The 14,019-nt window shown below is 41.0% G+C and overlaps 1 protein-coding gene and 1 long non-coding RNA gene across 2 annotated transcripts in view; one reads left to right on the top strand and one right to left on the bottom strand.

Moving 5' to 3' along the window:
- LOC144526765 (protein unc-13 homolog A-like) overlaps positions 1-14,019 on the bottom strand; it is a 36,296-nt gene that overhangs the window by 3,416 nt on the left and 18,861 nt on the right. Inside the window, exons 17-41 of the mRNA XM_078264414.1 lie at positions 13,137-13,364; positions 12,746-12,887; positions 12,318-12,487; positions 12,023-12,138; positions 11,340-11,503; positions 10,980-11,133; positions 10,620-10,688; positions 10,305-10,394; positions 9,773-9,907; positions 9,381-9,508; positions 8,579-8,664; positions 8,300-8,426; positions 8,116-8,212; positions 5,989-6,132; positions 5,815-5,892; positions 5,239-5,316; positions 5,063-5,151; positions 4,808-4,951; positions 4,216-4,339; positions 3,462-3,518; positions 3,273-3,353; positions 2,688-2,835; positions 1,794-1,850; positions 966-1,052; positions 718-874 (exon numbers count right to left, since the gene is read on the bottom strand). Coding sequence (XP_078120540.1) covers positions 718-874; positions 966-1,052; positions 1,794-1,850; positions 2,688-2,835; positions 3,273-3,353; positions 3,462-3,518; positions 4,216-4,339; positions 4,808-4,951; positions 5,063-5,151; positions 5,239-5,316; positions 5,815-5,892; positions 5,989-6,132; positions 8,116-8,212; positions 8,300-8,426; positions 8,579-8,664; positions 9,381-9,508; positions 9,773-9,907; positions 10,305-10,394; positions 10,620-10,688; positions 10,980-11,133; positions 11,340-11,503; positions 12,023-12,138; positions 12,318-12,487; positions 12,746-12,887; positions 13,137-13,364 — 2,950 coding nt within the window. The remainder of the gene's footprint in view (positions 1-717; positions 875-965; positions 1,053-1,793; positions 1,851-2,687; positions 2,836-3,272; positions 3,354-3,461; positions 3,519-4,215; positions 4,340-4,807; positions 4,952-5,062; positions 5,152-5,238; positions 5,317-5,814; positions 5,893-5,988; positions 6,133-8,115; positions 8,213-8,299; positions 8,427-8,578; positions 8,665-9,380; positions 9,509-9,772; positions 9,908-10,304; positions 10,395-10,619; positions 10,689-10,979; positions 11,134-11,339; positions 11,504-12,022; positions 12,139-12,317; positions 12,488-12,745; positions 12,888-13,136; positions 13,365-14,019) is intronic.
- LOC144526767 (uncharacterized) lies at positions 7,232-11,395 on the top strand. The gene is made up of 3 exons (XR_013502775.1): positions 7,232-7,826; positions 8,140-8,312; positions 11,307-11,395. It is a non-coding gene; the product is annotated as an uncharacterized LOC144526767 (long non-coding RNA).

The raw sequence follows: 14,019 nt of genomic DNA, 5'->3' as shown, positions 1-14,019 counted from the left end.
GCCCGTCCAGACAGTGTTATTTTTTCCTTTTGTGTTGCATTCTGTGAAGAAGGCAACAACTACTAGCCAGAGTACTAGCCAGCAGAGTAGGGCGGGTTATTTTGGAATGCGGATGCGGATGGAGAACTGTGTGGTCTTATGTTGTTTTATGTGTTCTATGTGTTTATATGTGTTTTTATGTTTATTTCCTGTACAGCACTTTGTAAACCTTTGTTTTTTAAATGTGCTATATAAATAAAATGGATTGTATGGGGAAAAAATCTATTAAACTACCGTAAATAACAGGCTGTGCTCCTGCCAATGGCTGTAAAAGACGTAATTTGGCGTGCGGATTGTAACATTTCCAAAAAACTCTCTTGCATACTTATTGCGAGTGTGCCATTGGCATTGGTCAGGTTGCTGACCCCTGAGCTATACAATTAACCTTGCAGTTTAAAATCACCTGGCACAAAGTTATAAAGTACATAGCCAGACGCTATTCAACTCTTGAACGATAAACATATATGTTGTTTTTATCTGATTGTCTTCTCTGTATTAATTTATGGTATTTCTTGTATTTCAATATGTCTGTTTAGTATGATGGTTTTGTTAGCATGCTGGGTTGCATGGTGTCCTGTCTGCACTGTTGCACTACAAGTTAACTCAACTCATCATGTAAAACAAAGGTAAAATCAACAACAAGGACAATCAAATCCAGCAGAAACGGGTGATACTCACTACTGGAAGCTCTCATTGAACTTGGGTGACCAGGTGTTGTTCTTTGACTTGGTGGCAAATTTCCTCTTCTTGTCGCTGAGGTGAGGGCCGATGATGTAGACCTCCACGAAGGGCCTGAAGCCCTGCGCCTTCCATTTCAGGTCATTAGCAGCCACCACTGGAGGATGAACGTAGGGGAAGTTAAAGAAGAAAGGTAGGAGAAGCCAAGAACATTGGGACAGCGGGGCAATCTGCTCTACTCTTTTTACCTTTGACACTGATCTTATGCTCTCCATTAGGTTGGGGTAAAATGTCCACGCACATGACCACCTCGCCGACTGCATCCACTCCAGATGCTGTAAAGACATGCTCAGTAATTACTCAGTCCATTGTGTGCCCATTTGTCTTTGGATGGCCACACAGCTGGGATATATGACTTGAAGAATTAGGATGCATCAGCAGATTGTGAATTAAACATGCAGAAACCACACACACACACACACACTCCATGATATTCAGAGGAGCAGGACTTGGCTGGGTAACGCAGATTTTGTGCCAGCTACAAATGGTTAACTGTAAAACAATGATGGCTCCTAATTTGTTCTTAACTCTCTATTCACAGTGCAGAAAAAGGAAAAAGAAGTCGAAACTGAAACTGAAAAAACCCAAAATGCAACACAAAAATCTGGAGCTTTTCATCGGCTGACACAATCTATGCACGACATCTTCTTTTATTCATCGTGTCTTGCATATCCCAGAATCTCCTTGATCTCGAGTCACTGCAGTTTTTCCATTCAAGCTCTTACCTGGTTAGCTGATTTGGACATTATAATTCTGTGTGCATTCTACATATATAACAAGCTTCATCTACCACAAATAGTCCTATGCATGAGTCATGTTTTTTTCTTAGTCAGCTGATAAAAAGGAGGAAAAACCAAGAAGAAGTGGAGCGCCAAGGGCTAAGACTGCCCGCTGTCTTGGGTAATCTTTGGTTTTCTGACAGTTCGATCACACGTGTGATGTCTGAGCACAAGTCTGAGCTGCTGCAGGTTGCTGTGGGGGACATGCACATTTTCCATAACACCGTTGACACGTACCTTTCTCTGGCGGTGTGTCTTCGTTTGCCGTGCACCTGAGGCCTTTCCCTCCGTGGACTGAGAGGAGACAGAACAAAGTCAGCATTAGAAGATGGCAAAAAAGTGTTCATTAGTACAACAGGAGGAAAGCATGTATATAACTTTTGAAATACTGCAAATGAAAGTGTTATGGCTGATGGTTTAAATACCTAAACATCTAAGGCATCATGAGTAAGACATTTAAAAGTATTTATCATTCCCGTTTTCTGTTCATCTAAAATCCATCTGTCGGCATTTAAAGTTATAATTAGAGATGCTCCGATACTGCCTAAAACGCTGGTATCGGTATCGGGAAGTACTGGAGTTTATGCACCGATCCGATACCACGTAATAAAGCCCTAAAGAAAATCTACGTTAAAGTAGTTTATTTATGTTCTTTTTCCGTTATAACTGACTGTCAAACTGCAGAATAAAAAAAAGTTCTATGGCACTCATGTTTCACAAAGAGTTTAACCTGCGCCAGACCGACAACAAAGATAGAAATAATACCACATCCATACAGGGATAGTAGTATACAGTTGTTAAAACATATTAAAATATATGACACACTGGTATCGGATCGGTACTCGGTATCGGCCGACACGCAAGTTCAGGTATCAGAATCGGTATCGGGAAGCAAAAAATGGCCATCTCTAGTTATAATAATAATAAATATAATAATAGTTATATTATCATATAATAAAATAATTTCCATTTCCCATTTCAATTCCATTAACTGTGAGCAGTTGAGTTTTTTTAAAGTGTAAAAGAAAGCTTTTTTGTGTGAAATTGCTTGAACCTGCTGTGTGTGTGTGTGTGTGTGTGTGTGTGTGTGTGTGTGTGTGTGTGTGTGTGTTGCTTGTTTTTAAGTCGTACCCTGAGCGCTCTGTGAGAGGACAAACTTCCTGATTAGCTTGTCTGTGGCCTGGGTGTACAGAGACAAGGCGTAGCGCAGAGACTGCAGGTCCGGACTCTTTTCCAAGAACGTCTTCTTCAGGCCCACACCACCGGCATGGAAGTATTGCTGCATAACAGATGTGACATGAAACATGTATTGTACAGTAGATGGGTAGACAGCAAGCAGACAAGCAGACAGATAGACAGAGGGGAGGACACAGAGAGCTCTAAGTGGGAAATGTACAAGTGTGACAAAACTGTGTCAGTCCTGGCGCTATGGAGCAAAAGGCATCGTGGTTTGAAGCTGGTTTGGCATCTCAAACACCTCTAAACCTGCACTAATCTACACCAAACATTATGTTTATGATGTTCAAAGTTACATGTTTTGAAGAAAGATAAACATGTACATAAAAGATGAGGGATGAGTGACAAGAGCTAAAGCTGCAAATGCTTTGTAAAAAAGATAATCAGTATTGTAGGGTTAAAGAGCATCCCATATTCCCTGATCCTGAACCCATAGAAAAAAAAACACAAGTTCTCGTTGTGTGACACAGCATTCTCTACCTTAATAGTGTCCAGTGCTAGCTCTATTACTGCACACTGTTTAGGACTCAGAGCTTTGGCCTCCTCTCGCCCCATGTGCTCCTGTAGGACAGATAAAACAAAGGACTCAGTCTATACAACAGTTACTGTTAAAATGTAATCTATATTTTTCGTAAATTCGTTTTGTTTGCTGCCTTCTATGTTCATCACCTTGAGCTTGGAAAGCTGGCCCAACTCCTTAGCAGCGTTGAAGATCATCTGAGTGCCCTGTCATGAAGAGATGGACAGACAAGTAAGTAGAGGAAAGAAACAAAAGGCTGTGTTTGAGAGATATGCAGTTGAGGGAGAGGTGAGTTCAGGAGGTTTAGTGAGGACAGACAGCTGCAGATACAAGAAATTAGTTTGAAGTGAGGGGGGGAAGAGTAAAACTACAAATCTATACTAAAATATATATATATATATATATATATATATATATATATATATATATATATATATATATATAGTTTTAAACAAACACTCAGAATAAACAAATTACATCTTGGGAGAGAAGGAGGTTTTAATGCTTTGGTGTACAGTCAGTCAGTATTGCAGGGACTCATGGGCAGGAAATGTTTAAAATCAGGTTTAATGCAGAAAGAATTGTAAAAAAACAAAAAACAAAGGCTGTAAAAGGGTGGTGTTAGGCTCCTTCATGCTAACAGAGGCTGCACACACACACACACACACACACACACACACACACACACACACACACGCACACACACGTACACACACACACATATATGCATACTTACAATAACCTAAGAAAGGAAGGAAGGGAGAGAGAATGGGGCAATGGCAGGATAGATGGCTTAATGTACAATCATAATGGAACACAGCAATGAAAATCATCGCAATTCAGAAGCAGAGAAGAAGAACAAGGTGAAGAAAATAGGAGTGAATGTTCTTTTTTATTACATACCGTCTGGTCAGTGAGTGTTGGAAGCACAATAGTTTTTTCCATTGTGTTCATAACTAGTTTCCACAGCTCCTTCAGCACTCTCTTCAGCACGGTCTTCTCACAGATCTTAGCAAACAGCGACAGGCTGAAACACAAAAACACACAATCTCAACTGACAGACAGGAAGGCAGCACTAAAACACACATATTAATATATTTATAGTGTGTGTGCCTGTTGAGGCCCTGGTAACATTCATAAAGGTGCAAACAATATATAACTCACTTGTGAGGACGTTTTATTGACACCAATGTCAGAATGATACTTTAGTTTCAGTATCAAAACAAAACTTTTTTCAGTTGCTTAGTTTGAAGAAAATGTTACAAAAACATTTTTTTTCTACATATCATAATTTTTTCATTTAAGGAAATATTGAATGTTGTCTAAGTAAAAGTCATTCAAGAACTATGCCTTTAAAAAGTGTAAAATAATGATCTTCATGAAAAAAAATCTGACTAAAGAAAGACTCACCAAGACTAAGAATCTGACCAAACATTCAATGAGATACATTTCAGTTCATTCCTAAACAGTATTGATGTTTGATATCCAGCCGTACTTGCTGTCCAGGAAGTCCATGATGGGCTGCAGGACATTGTCAGCCTCCTGAACCACGCTGCCGTTGGCTGGAACGGTCTGACCTTTAACCTGGGCTAAGATGTCTCCCATTTGCCTCACGTTGTCCTCGATCTGGGGCTGGAAACTGCATCACCAAACACAAAGAACAAGTAGTAAACAGACTATGAAATCAGCAGGAGGAACTGGTTTCAGTATCTCTTAGTTCCACACAGGAATGAAATAGACTAACACACACCTGACAGCAAAGATGCGGCTGAGGTCGTCCATAACACTGTTGAGTTTGTTCTGCAGCTCCTTGAGGAAGTCACTAGCCTCCAGATTGAGCTGCAAGAAGACACATTGGATTAATACAAGAGCCATGTTATAGTACTATAGCACAATCACAAAAAAACAGCATGTAATGAAACTCACATTTTTGCCTCCCATGGCCTCAAACATCTTCTCCAACTGAACTCTGAGCTGCTGGATGTTATTGATGATGATACATGGCTGAATGGAGAAAGAGAGAAATCATTACACACACACACTTCTCAATCCCTTTTCTCTGTCTGCTCCCAGCGTTTTATTGTAATCAATCAAGGATTGTCCTTCTAACTTTTTTATTGTTTTTTTTGGCGAAAAGAACTCTTGGTGATACAGGGCAGGAGAAGCAGGAGCTTTCAGTAATTACTGCTCCTCTGGGGGCTCTCTCTGGGAGAGCAGCCTACTTTCCCCCGAGCCTACACCACATTCAGCTACACCACACAGCCCTAATTCACTTTGAAACACTGCATTCTAGGCACGGCTGTAACACTAAAGAGCAGTTTATTGTGCTAGAATTAATCAACCTGACCACATACACCAATGCTCTTGATGGAGTTCAAATTAAACTATTAAATCAGTCATTGCTGTTAATTCTGCTGACACAAATTTACATCTGGTACCTTGTTGTGGCAAACATTTTACACACTGTTAGGTCTTCTACTCTAAAAGATCTTTAACACCTACCACTTTCTCCTTCTTGACATGATTTGGAAAGTCCTTTGCAATGATGTCAGCGTAAGACAGCAGGACATTGCCGATGGTCTAAGAGAAAGAAACACACCTACAGTGAGAAATATATTGCATTAAGAGTGACTACTCAAGTAAAGACATGTGAGAGCATTAGCAGGTCAAAATCACCTTGGCGAATCTTTTCATGTAGTTGCCAACGATCTGAGGGTCGGGACACTCCAGTTTGCGGATGATTTCAAAGCTCTGATTGAGCTGAGAGAACACGTCCACCACTGAGCAGGAGAACAAAGCGTGCTCTGATGTGACCTGGAACTGCAGAATGACAAGAAAGGGGGAAAGTGTGAGAAGCTGTTTTGTGGTGCTGATGCTGCAGCACTGTGATCTGAGCGTGACTAACACTGAAAGTGAGGGCTACCTGTGGGAGAAGTTCACAGCACTGCTGCACATCATGGACAATGAAACTGACCCCTGTTCAGCTGCACGTGACTGCGATGAAAAGATTTGTGAGGTGATTTGGATGAGAGTAATGGAGGCGATCAGAGGGTTATGATGAGGAGCAGGGCCCTTATTAACAGCCTGGCCATTAGTGAATAGTGTTCTGTGAATGGGCCTGGGGACCGCTGTTTTCGCTGACACAGGAATGCAGAAGTTGCCTCTGGCGACGGTAATTGGACCCAGAGGAGTCCTGACATGTGAGCTGGGAGAATTTTCAGCTGCTTTGAATCGACCTTCCTGCTGTGTGAATGTGTAGGTGCGAGTGAGACTGAGTGTGGTAGGTTTGTGTGAGTGTACATCGACTTGTGCTATAGCATCTGCACTAATCCGCAGTGAAGTTTTTTTTTCATTTGCCTTCGGTATTGAGTCATTATTGATTGCCTTGAGGCCTTCCACACGTTCTTCTCAGCCTGGAATGTGCTGAGTCAGGAGAGATGGTGTGAACTGTCCTGAATAAAATGGGGATTTTTTTTTGGGGGAAATGCTGCAGGTAGGGAGTCAAATTTTGCTTTCATACTGTATTTTATTACTGTCTCAGCAGAATGTGATTGTTGAATATGAAAATAGTCAAACTTAAGTCTCACATGACTGCCTGTTTCTTTTCTTTTTATCAAAACTCTTTCCTCAAATTTTCTTTCCTACACACTTTGCTGGAGTAAGCGGACATTGTTTATTAAAGAAACAGTTAAGACATTTTGGGTAATACGATTATTTCCTTTAGTTCCGAGAGTTAGATAAGAAGATAGATACCACTGTAGTGTTTGTCCTGTAAATATGAAGCTGCTGTCATCAGCCTGTTAGGCTTGCTGGCACAAATACTGGAAACAAACTCCAGGAAGTCACTCCCCTTACCGAGAAATAGTCAGGCACCGTCAATAAAACCAGTGTTGTTTTATCTACTTTTTGTATGGATTCAGCAAACGAGAAATACAATTTTCATTAGTGAGCTTTAGATGTGCTGGTAGGCAGATATTGTTGCCTTTGGACTAGTCTCGCTTTGCCAGACCTTCCTCCACAATGCTGCAGAGCTGCGGAGGAGGGTCTGACTACTCCACACAGCGGAGAAAAACTGGCTCTGGTTTATTGGAATTTCTTCAAACCAATCAAAATCGTCATAAGCGGTGCACCGCTGGAAAATAGCCTCAGGAAGGAACTTGTATTGGGGGAAAGTTCAAAAGTTCTTTAAGTCGTGCAACAGAAAACTCAGATTCAACAGATAGTCTAGCTAGCTGTCTGCATTTACCCTGCAGAGATCTGAGGAGCAGTTAACAATAGTCCTCACAAATCCACCAGCGTTTAGAATTCTAACTCAAAGTAAGCTTTAGGTAATGGAAATCCGGTCGAAAAAAAGGACACACCGCGGCATTTCCAGCGGCAACAGGGCAATCCCGGAAGTGGAAGGTCGTGGATATAGACTACCTTTAGACAGAGCCAGGCTGGCTGTCTCCCCCCGTCTTTATGCTAAGCTAAGTTAGCCGGCTGCTGATGGTAGCTTCATACTGTACAGACTTGTGAGTGATACCAATCCTCTAATATACGTAAATCTTGGCCAGAAAGCAAATTCCCAAAATATCAAAATTTTTCCTTTATATAAGAATTAGGAAAACAACTTCAACTGGGAATCTACAACTAAGGATTGGAAAAGTAGTAATTGTTGGTGTAGTCTTGTATTTAGAGGTTGTGTTTTATAGCACTTGCAGAAACGCTAGCAACAGACTGTGGTTTCTTTTGTGACAACACTTGTTAGTATGCAAGTAGGCTAACATGTTACATATGAAGGAAGCAGATGAAAACAGTTACCCCGTCTTTTTTGTCCCTCTCCAGGGCTCCATGCAGAAAATCTCTGGATACTTCTTCATTCTCGTCCAACCACATGATGACAAATGGTTCAAACCAGCTGCAGAACAAGGAATGAGCAGAGTCAATATGAGCTAAGTGGTAGATGTAGGAGGAAAAGTGTGGATGCTGTTTATAAGACACTTACGCTGGATATTCAGGTACGTGCTTCTGGAAAGTGGTCAGCTCCTTGCAGTACTCGTTGTAGAGCCACTTCACCTTGAAGTGCAAATTCATATAATCTGCACTTTTACACAGGCGGTTCTTTTCATGCTCTGAATATCAAAGAGAAACAACGAATGAGGAAAGTCCTACTTGACCACTCGTTTTCCATACATAAAAACATACTCCTGGCACAAACTAATGACTCCTCTTATGTCCAGGCCCATGACCTCCCCTCATCCCAACAATACACATAAACACCTACCCTCCATGGCGTATTTCATATCTTGTGCAAACATATTCCACATGACCTCGGCGCTGATCTTGCCCACGTTGAGTTCCTGGGGAAACCTATGAGAGGCAGTAGTCAGACTTAAATCCAGTTCTGTATCCAGTAATGGAACTTCATTATTTAACAAGATAACCCAGCCTCATTTTTTATGTAACTCCATCAGTGTTTCCTCTGTATTTTTGTAGCTGCGATTAACAGAAAATGCACCAGAGAAAATAAAAGCTAACATGATTACACTATTATCCTCATTGTCTCACAAAACAAAGCCAATAAGTTCATTTAAATTCTAAATCATAAGCATTACATTAACATTTTTTAAAGTAGCATGATCCAAATCCCCCACCCACCAAAGCAGCTGGTGTACAGGAATAACTTGTCTGTCTACACAGAGGCTAAGGGTTTACTGTCAGTACACATTGCAAGTACAGACATACACAGCATTTTAATACAAAGATAATAAGATATTTTTGTCGAACAGTTAGATACTTTTGTTTTTACAGTTTGATATTCCAAGTACGTACATTTGCTTTACTTTCCATTTGGAACTGACAGGGCACACCTTTAAAACAAACAAATGCTGTTTGTTTGACTGTTCTGACACTCCTGGACACTCCTCTCCTCATAATTGCTTTGCTTTTTCTCTTTAAACAAATCCCATACAGCTATTACATCATAAAGCCTTTGTTTTTTTCCCCAAACTGGAATATAAAGTTCCAGGACTGCCTCTGCATGCAAAATTTGAGAAATAAGGCTAATGTTATGAACAGAGACTCACTGATTAAGGCAAGGAGTGTAGGAGTTTTTGTCCTCCTCTATGATGGAGACGATGAGAGTGATGAGTTTGGACCAGAAGTCCAGGTTTTTGATGCTGGGACCCTGTTCATCTGGAGGGACTGCCTTCGACTGTAGACAGAAAGAGGTTATGGATTAATTTCATAATAGCTGCATCCATCAAGAATTTCATTGCAGTGAGCGCACAGTAGTGGCACTAAAGAGCAGGAATACTGCAAAGGCTTCACACACACACACACACACACACACACACACACACACACACACACACACACACACACACACACACACACACACACACACACACACACACACACACACACACACACACACACACACACACACACACACACACACACACACACACACACGTACAGGGTCTGTCTGATATTCCCTGTTGTAGAGATCGTGGCAGTTGTTGAAAATGTATTCGTAGGTTGAGTTGAGACAGGCTTTCACGCAGTCCTTCACCACCTGGCTTGCTCTGGGGGGACTCTGCAACTCCTGGACCTGAACACAAATGTTACACAACATATGGTTGAATCCAATTCACCTCAACGAACTGTCAGACACACACAGTCGCAGTCTCAGTCGCAGGAGGTTATCTTAGTGGGACTTTAACCATAAACTCACTTAGCTGCTCAAATCGCACCAAAATACATTAACAACCTGACAAATGCACACAGACACACACAGAGTTTCATGATAATAGCTTCAGTTTGGATAGGCTAATGTTCAGCTGATTCTTAGTTCACGCCTTAGGCTACTTTCCAGAAAGTACTGGAAATTTTTAACATGTTTGTTTTGGAGTTAAGTGCTAATGTGGAAAGAAAAGAAAAGAAAAGAAAAGAAAAGAAAAGAAAAGACAAGAAAAGGAAAGAAAAAGAAAAGATCCAGTCATCCTTACCTTCATCCTGAAGAATGTGATGCTCGTCAAGAGATCAACTGTAGACTTGAGGTCTTGTAGTCTTTCAGGACTGCTGGCAGGAAAGTTATTCTAAAAGCACATTTACAAGAGACGATTATAAAGTTTAAAAGTTTTCTTTTTCTTCAGGTAGCAAGATAAAGGAAATAAATATTAGCTGTGACCATATCAAGACAACATCATATTTATCTCAAAACTGAGAAAAGACATTCCCACACATGCACACAGACATAGCACAAGCAGATGTGGATTGTAGCAGTAAGTAACTTTGTTAGGACAGAGAGAAGCAGTCAGTACCCGGTACATGGACAGGTCAATCCTCAGGGAGTTGTGCAGCTGATCCAGCAGTTTAACAAACCTCTCCTTCTAAACAGGAAAAGACACAAAAACAGAATAAACCACTCAGAAACACACCACAGCTAAAGGATTATTTGTTAACATTTGACTACACAAACCACGGACCTGGCGAGACTCAGCTGATTGGACGTTTGGAGAAGTAGGCAGGGCCACATTAAACCAACTTTCTTTTACAGCCCAAGGGGACCAAGAGCTAGTCATTTCTAAGGAGTTTTTAAAACTAATATAAGTATAGCATTTTTCAGTTAGAATATAAGGCCTCTTGTAGAATATAGTCACATATATAAAGAAGGGACTCACGCCAAAGTTTGAAGCAGCAAATCGGTCCGAGGCAGAAACATTATTGGAGGACTGGGTGGTGTGGGCGTAGTAAGAGTTGATGTTGGCAAGCAGGGTGCTCATCACAGCTGGCACTCCTGGGCACATGTACTTGGATGACAAGCAAGCGAAGTGGCTGTAGGGTGGAAGTGGCAAAAAGAACATTAGTGCATTTACTTGCTCCTGATATCCACATATTAGAAAACCTAATACACTATATGTATTTATTATCTAACTGTATAAAAATAAGTGGAATAAAACCAATGCTCCTAACACAGGATTTGATGTTTTTTATTTAACTTTCAAAAGGTAAACATTCAGAGTAATGGTTGAGGGACTGACGTCATGGCCTGGTAGATGGACTCTACTCCATATCTCATGGCAAACTCGTCCACTATCTCCTGAGCCGTCTCCTCAAAATACACCTTCCAGGCATCGTCACCTTTGGCATCAGGGATCTTTACTACACCACCGTTCTGCTCCTCAGTGGTGTACTGAAACAGATGCTAAACAAAGACAAAGGACAGGTAAGTAAAAAAAAAAAAAAGGAAGATTGTAAAAAAAAAAAAAAATCTAAAATACATCTTATTAGCCAGATAAAAAGGCGAGGCCATACAAATTCATTTAAGAGGCATTAGATCTACTGTAAGTATTAACGCTTGTACAGCCAGAAGGCCTAATGACATCACCTGAGTAACACTGTTATGCTGTCCCATATCCAGGAAGTCAATATAACCCTATATTGGTGAAAATGGCTCAATAATTCCAGACAAATACTTATGAAGTCAACTAAACCGCTATTTTATATATATATATATATAAAAAGAAGGCAAATTTCCCAGGGTATGAAGGCAGAAACGGAAAATTCACATGGTGATTGATTGTGTTAATGTGAACCCCGGAATTAAATTGACTGGAGCTAATTAACTCAGAAGGTTGCTCTTGCATATTTAATGTTTTATGTCAAGTGCAAATAACCACATCAGCATTTGGAAGATTTCCACTAGATGTTCACTCCGACTGACCTCATGTAGACAGGTGTACTGGACATGGTAAGGAGCAACCGTCTCCTCTCCTTTGATCTCAACACTTATGTGCATCCGGATGGCTCCTGACACAGCAGACTTATCAGTTCTCTTGTCTGTCAAATGAAAGTAAGACATACAGTACATGCTTCCTTAGTGGGCTGAAATCTGTTCTATCTACCATAGACAAGCACTTCAATTATCTGTTTCTTGTTCTGTTATCCCTGTGTGACTTGCTGCTCCTCTCATCCATCTCTAATTCTCCACCGTCTTTTCTCTTATCTTGAAAACTCACCCAGATTGTACCAAACGTCCATCTCCCCGCTCAGAGTCCGGACTTCGATGATGGTTTGCCCCAGGAAGTCATCACTCTCACGTTTGAACCTCTGTTTCACACGCGACTTGATGTCGTCATCCTCGTCCCACACGCGGACCTTGATGCGGTCAGACGAGTTGTGGCATTCACTGGATGAGGCAGAGACAGAAATTGTTGGCAAACAGAAGAAGTCAAGAACTGTGATGCTGAGGAACAAATTGGTGGAGGAAACGAGGGAAAATACACTCATTTCTAAGTACTGCATGGTTCTCCAGTCATTCAAAAACATAAAAAATGAAGTTTCTTGAATTCATTTTCTGAGATATAACACTAAATTAGAGCACTACACCGTCCATTATAGTGACATAAAATGACATATCAGCATTTGATATTTCCATTATACTCACAAGTGGAAGTTTTCTTCCCAGACAGGGTTGAGGTTTCCGTAGATGGTCTTGGTTCTCTTCTTGGTCTTCCCAACTTGAACAGTTACATAAGGGTCACTGGAGCCTGTTTTGTCTTTAGCCTGCAGGCCCTGAGCACATACCACTAAGGGAGGGACAAGAGACATAGGGATGTTTAAATAAAAGTCCTATACAGCTATCTGACTAATACTTAGATTTTATTTGAAAATCTTTTTACATTAATATAACAAAAGAAAACAACAGCACTTGATATCTATATCACAAACAGCATGTCAGTTTTATTTCTATGACCCAAAATAACAAATCCCAAATGTGCCTCAATGGGCTTTACAATCTGTATGTGTATACGTAAGAAATTACACCCTTAACTTACCAATGATGTTGATCTTCGCTGACCATTTGGACGTCCCATCAAGCACGCTCTGCTTGATTTGTTTCATTTGCGCGCCGTGTGTTGTTTTGTCGAGAGCGAACACTTCCAGGATTAGCTCAAAGATTTCTGGTTTGTTCCTCTCTCTGATCTTCATGCGGTCCTTCAGTACCATGATGATGTTCTGGGTACGGTCCTCCGCCCCGTGTTTGGAGCTCTTCTCTGCAGCTCCTGATGAGACAGATGAATGAAGAGAGGGATATAGGAAGAAGAAGTTTATAGTGTAAAATATATCAAGGCAATATGGCGCATAGACTAGCATCTTATCTCCTGTTTCCCTGCAATCCATCTCTTTAAAGCTGAGTGCCAAGTTAAAATAACATTGGATCAGTTTCGAAAGTCTTCGACATTTCTTGGCCAGGGATCAAACCCCAAACCTCACAATATTATGGCGGAAACTGTATCCACTTAACTACCAATCTGGTCCGGAAAAAGTAGATAGTCGGAGAGTAAAAGACCAACAGATGTTGTTGGCATCAAGATCTTATGAGACTCTTTGGAGACAGCACATCGATGAATTATGCATTGCATAGACTGACTCCAAAATCAGTATGGGAATTGGATAAGTCACCCCTTGTGGAGCTGAATTAGACAAAGCAGTATGGATGCAAAGGCTATGGGTAGAAGAGAGAGAGGGTAGGCAGGGGTATGACAGCACATTACTCAGGAGATAAATTGGAAAGGAAAAGGGAGGAGAATGTGAGAGTGGATAGAGGACAAGAATAATGGGATGTCAATCGGGCAGAAGGATACAGAGGAGGAGCTAAAATAGGTTTGGGGTTTGTGTGGACGGCTGGGTGTGTGTATACCGAAATAAAAATAGATG

The sequence above is a fragment of the Sander vitreus genome, chromosome 12 (assembly GCF_031162955.1).
Source record: "Sander vitreus isolate 19-12246 chromosome 12, sanVit1, whole genome shotgun sequence".
In the NCBI taxonomy this organism is placed as follows: Eukaryota; Metazoa; Chordata; class Actinopteri; order Perciformes; family Percidae; genus Sander; species Sander vitreus.
The sequence above is the reverse complement of the archived record's forward strand: the minus strand, read 5'-3'. Positions and strand labels throughout refer to the sequence as shown.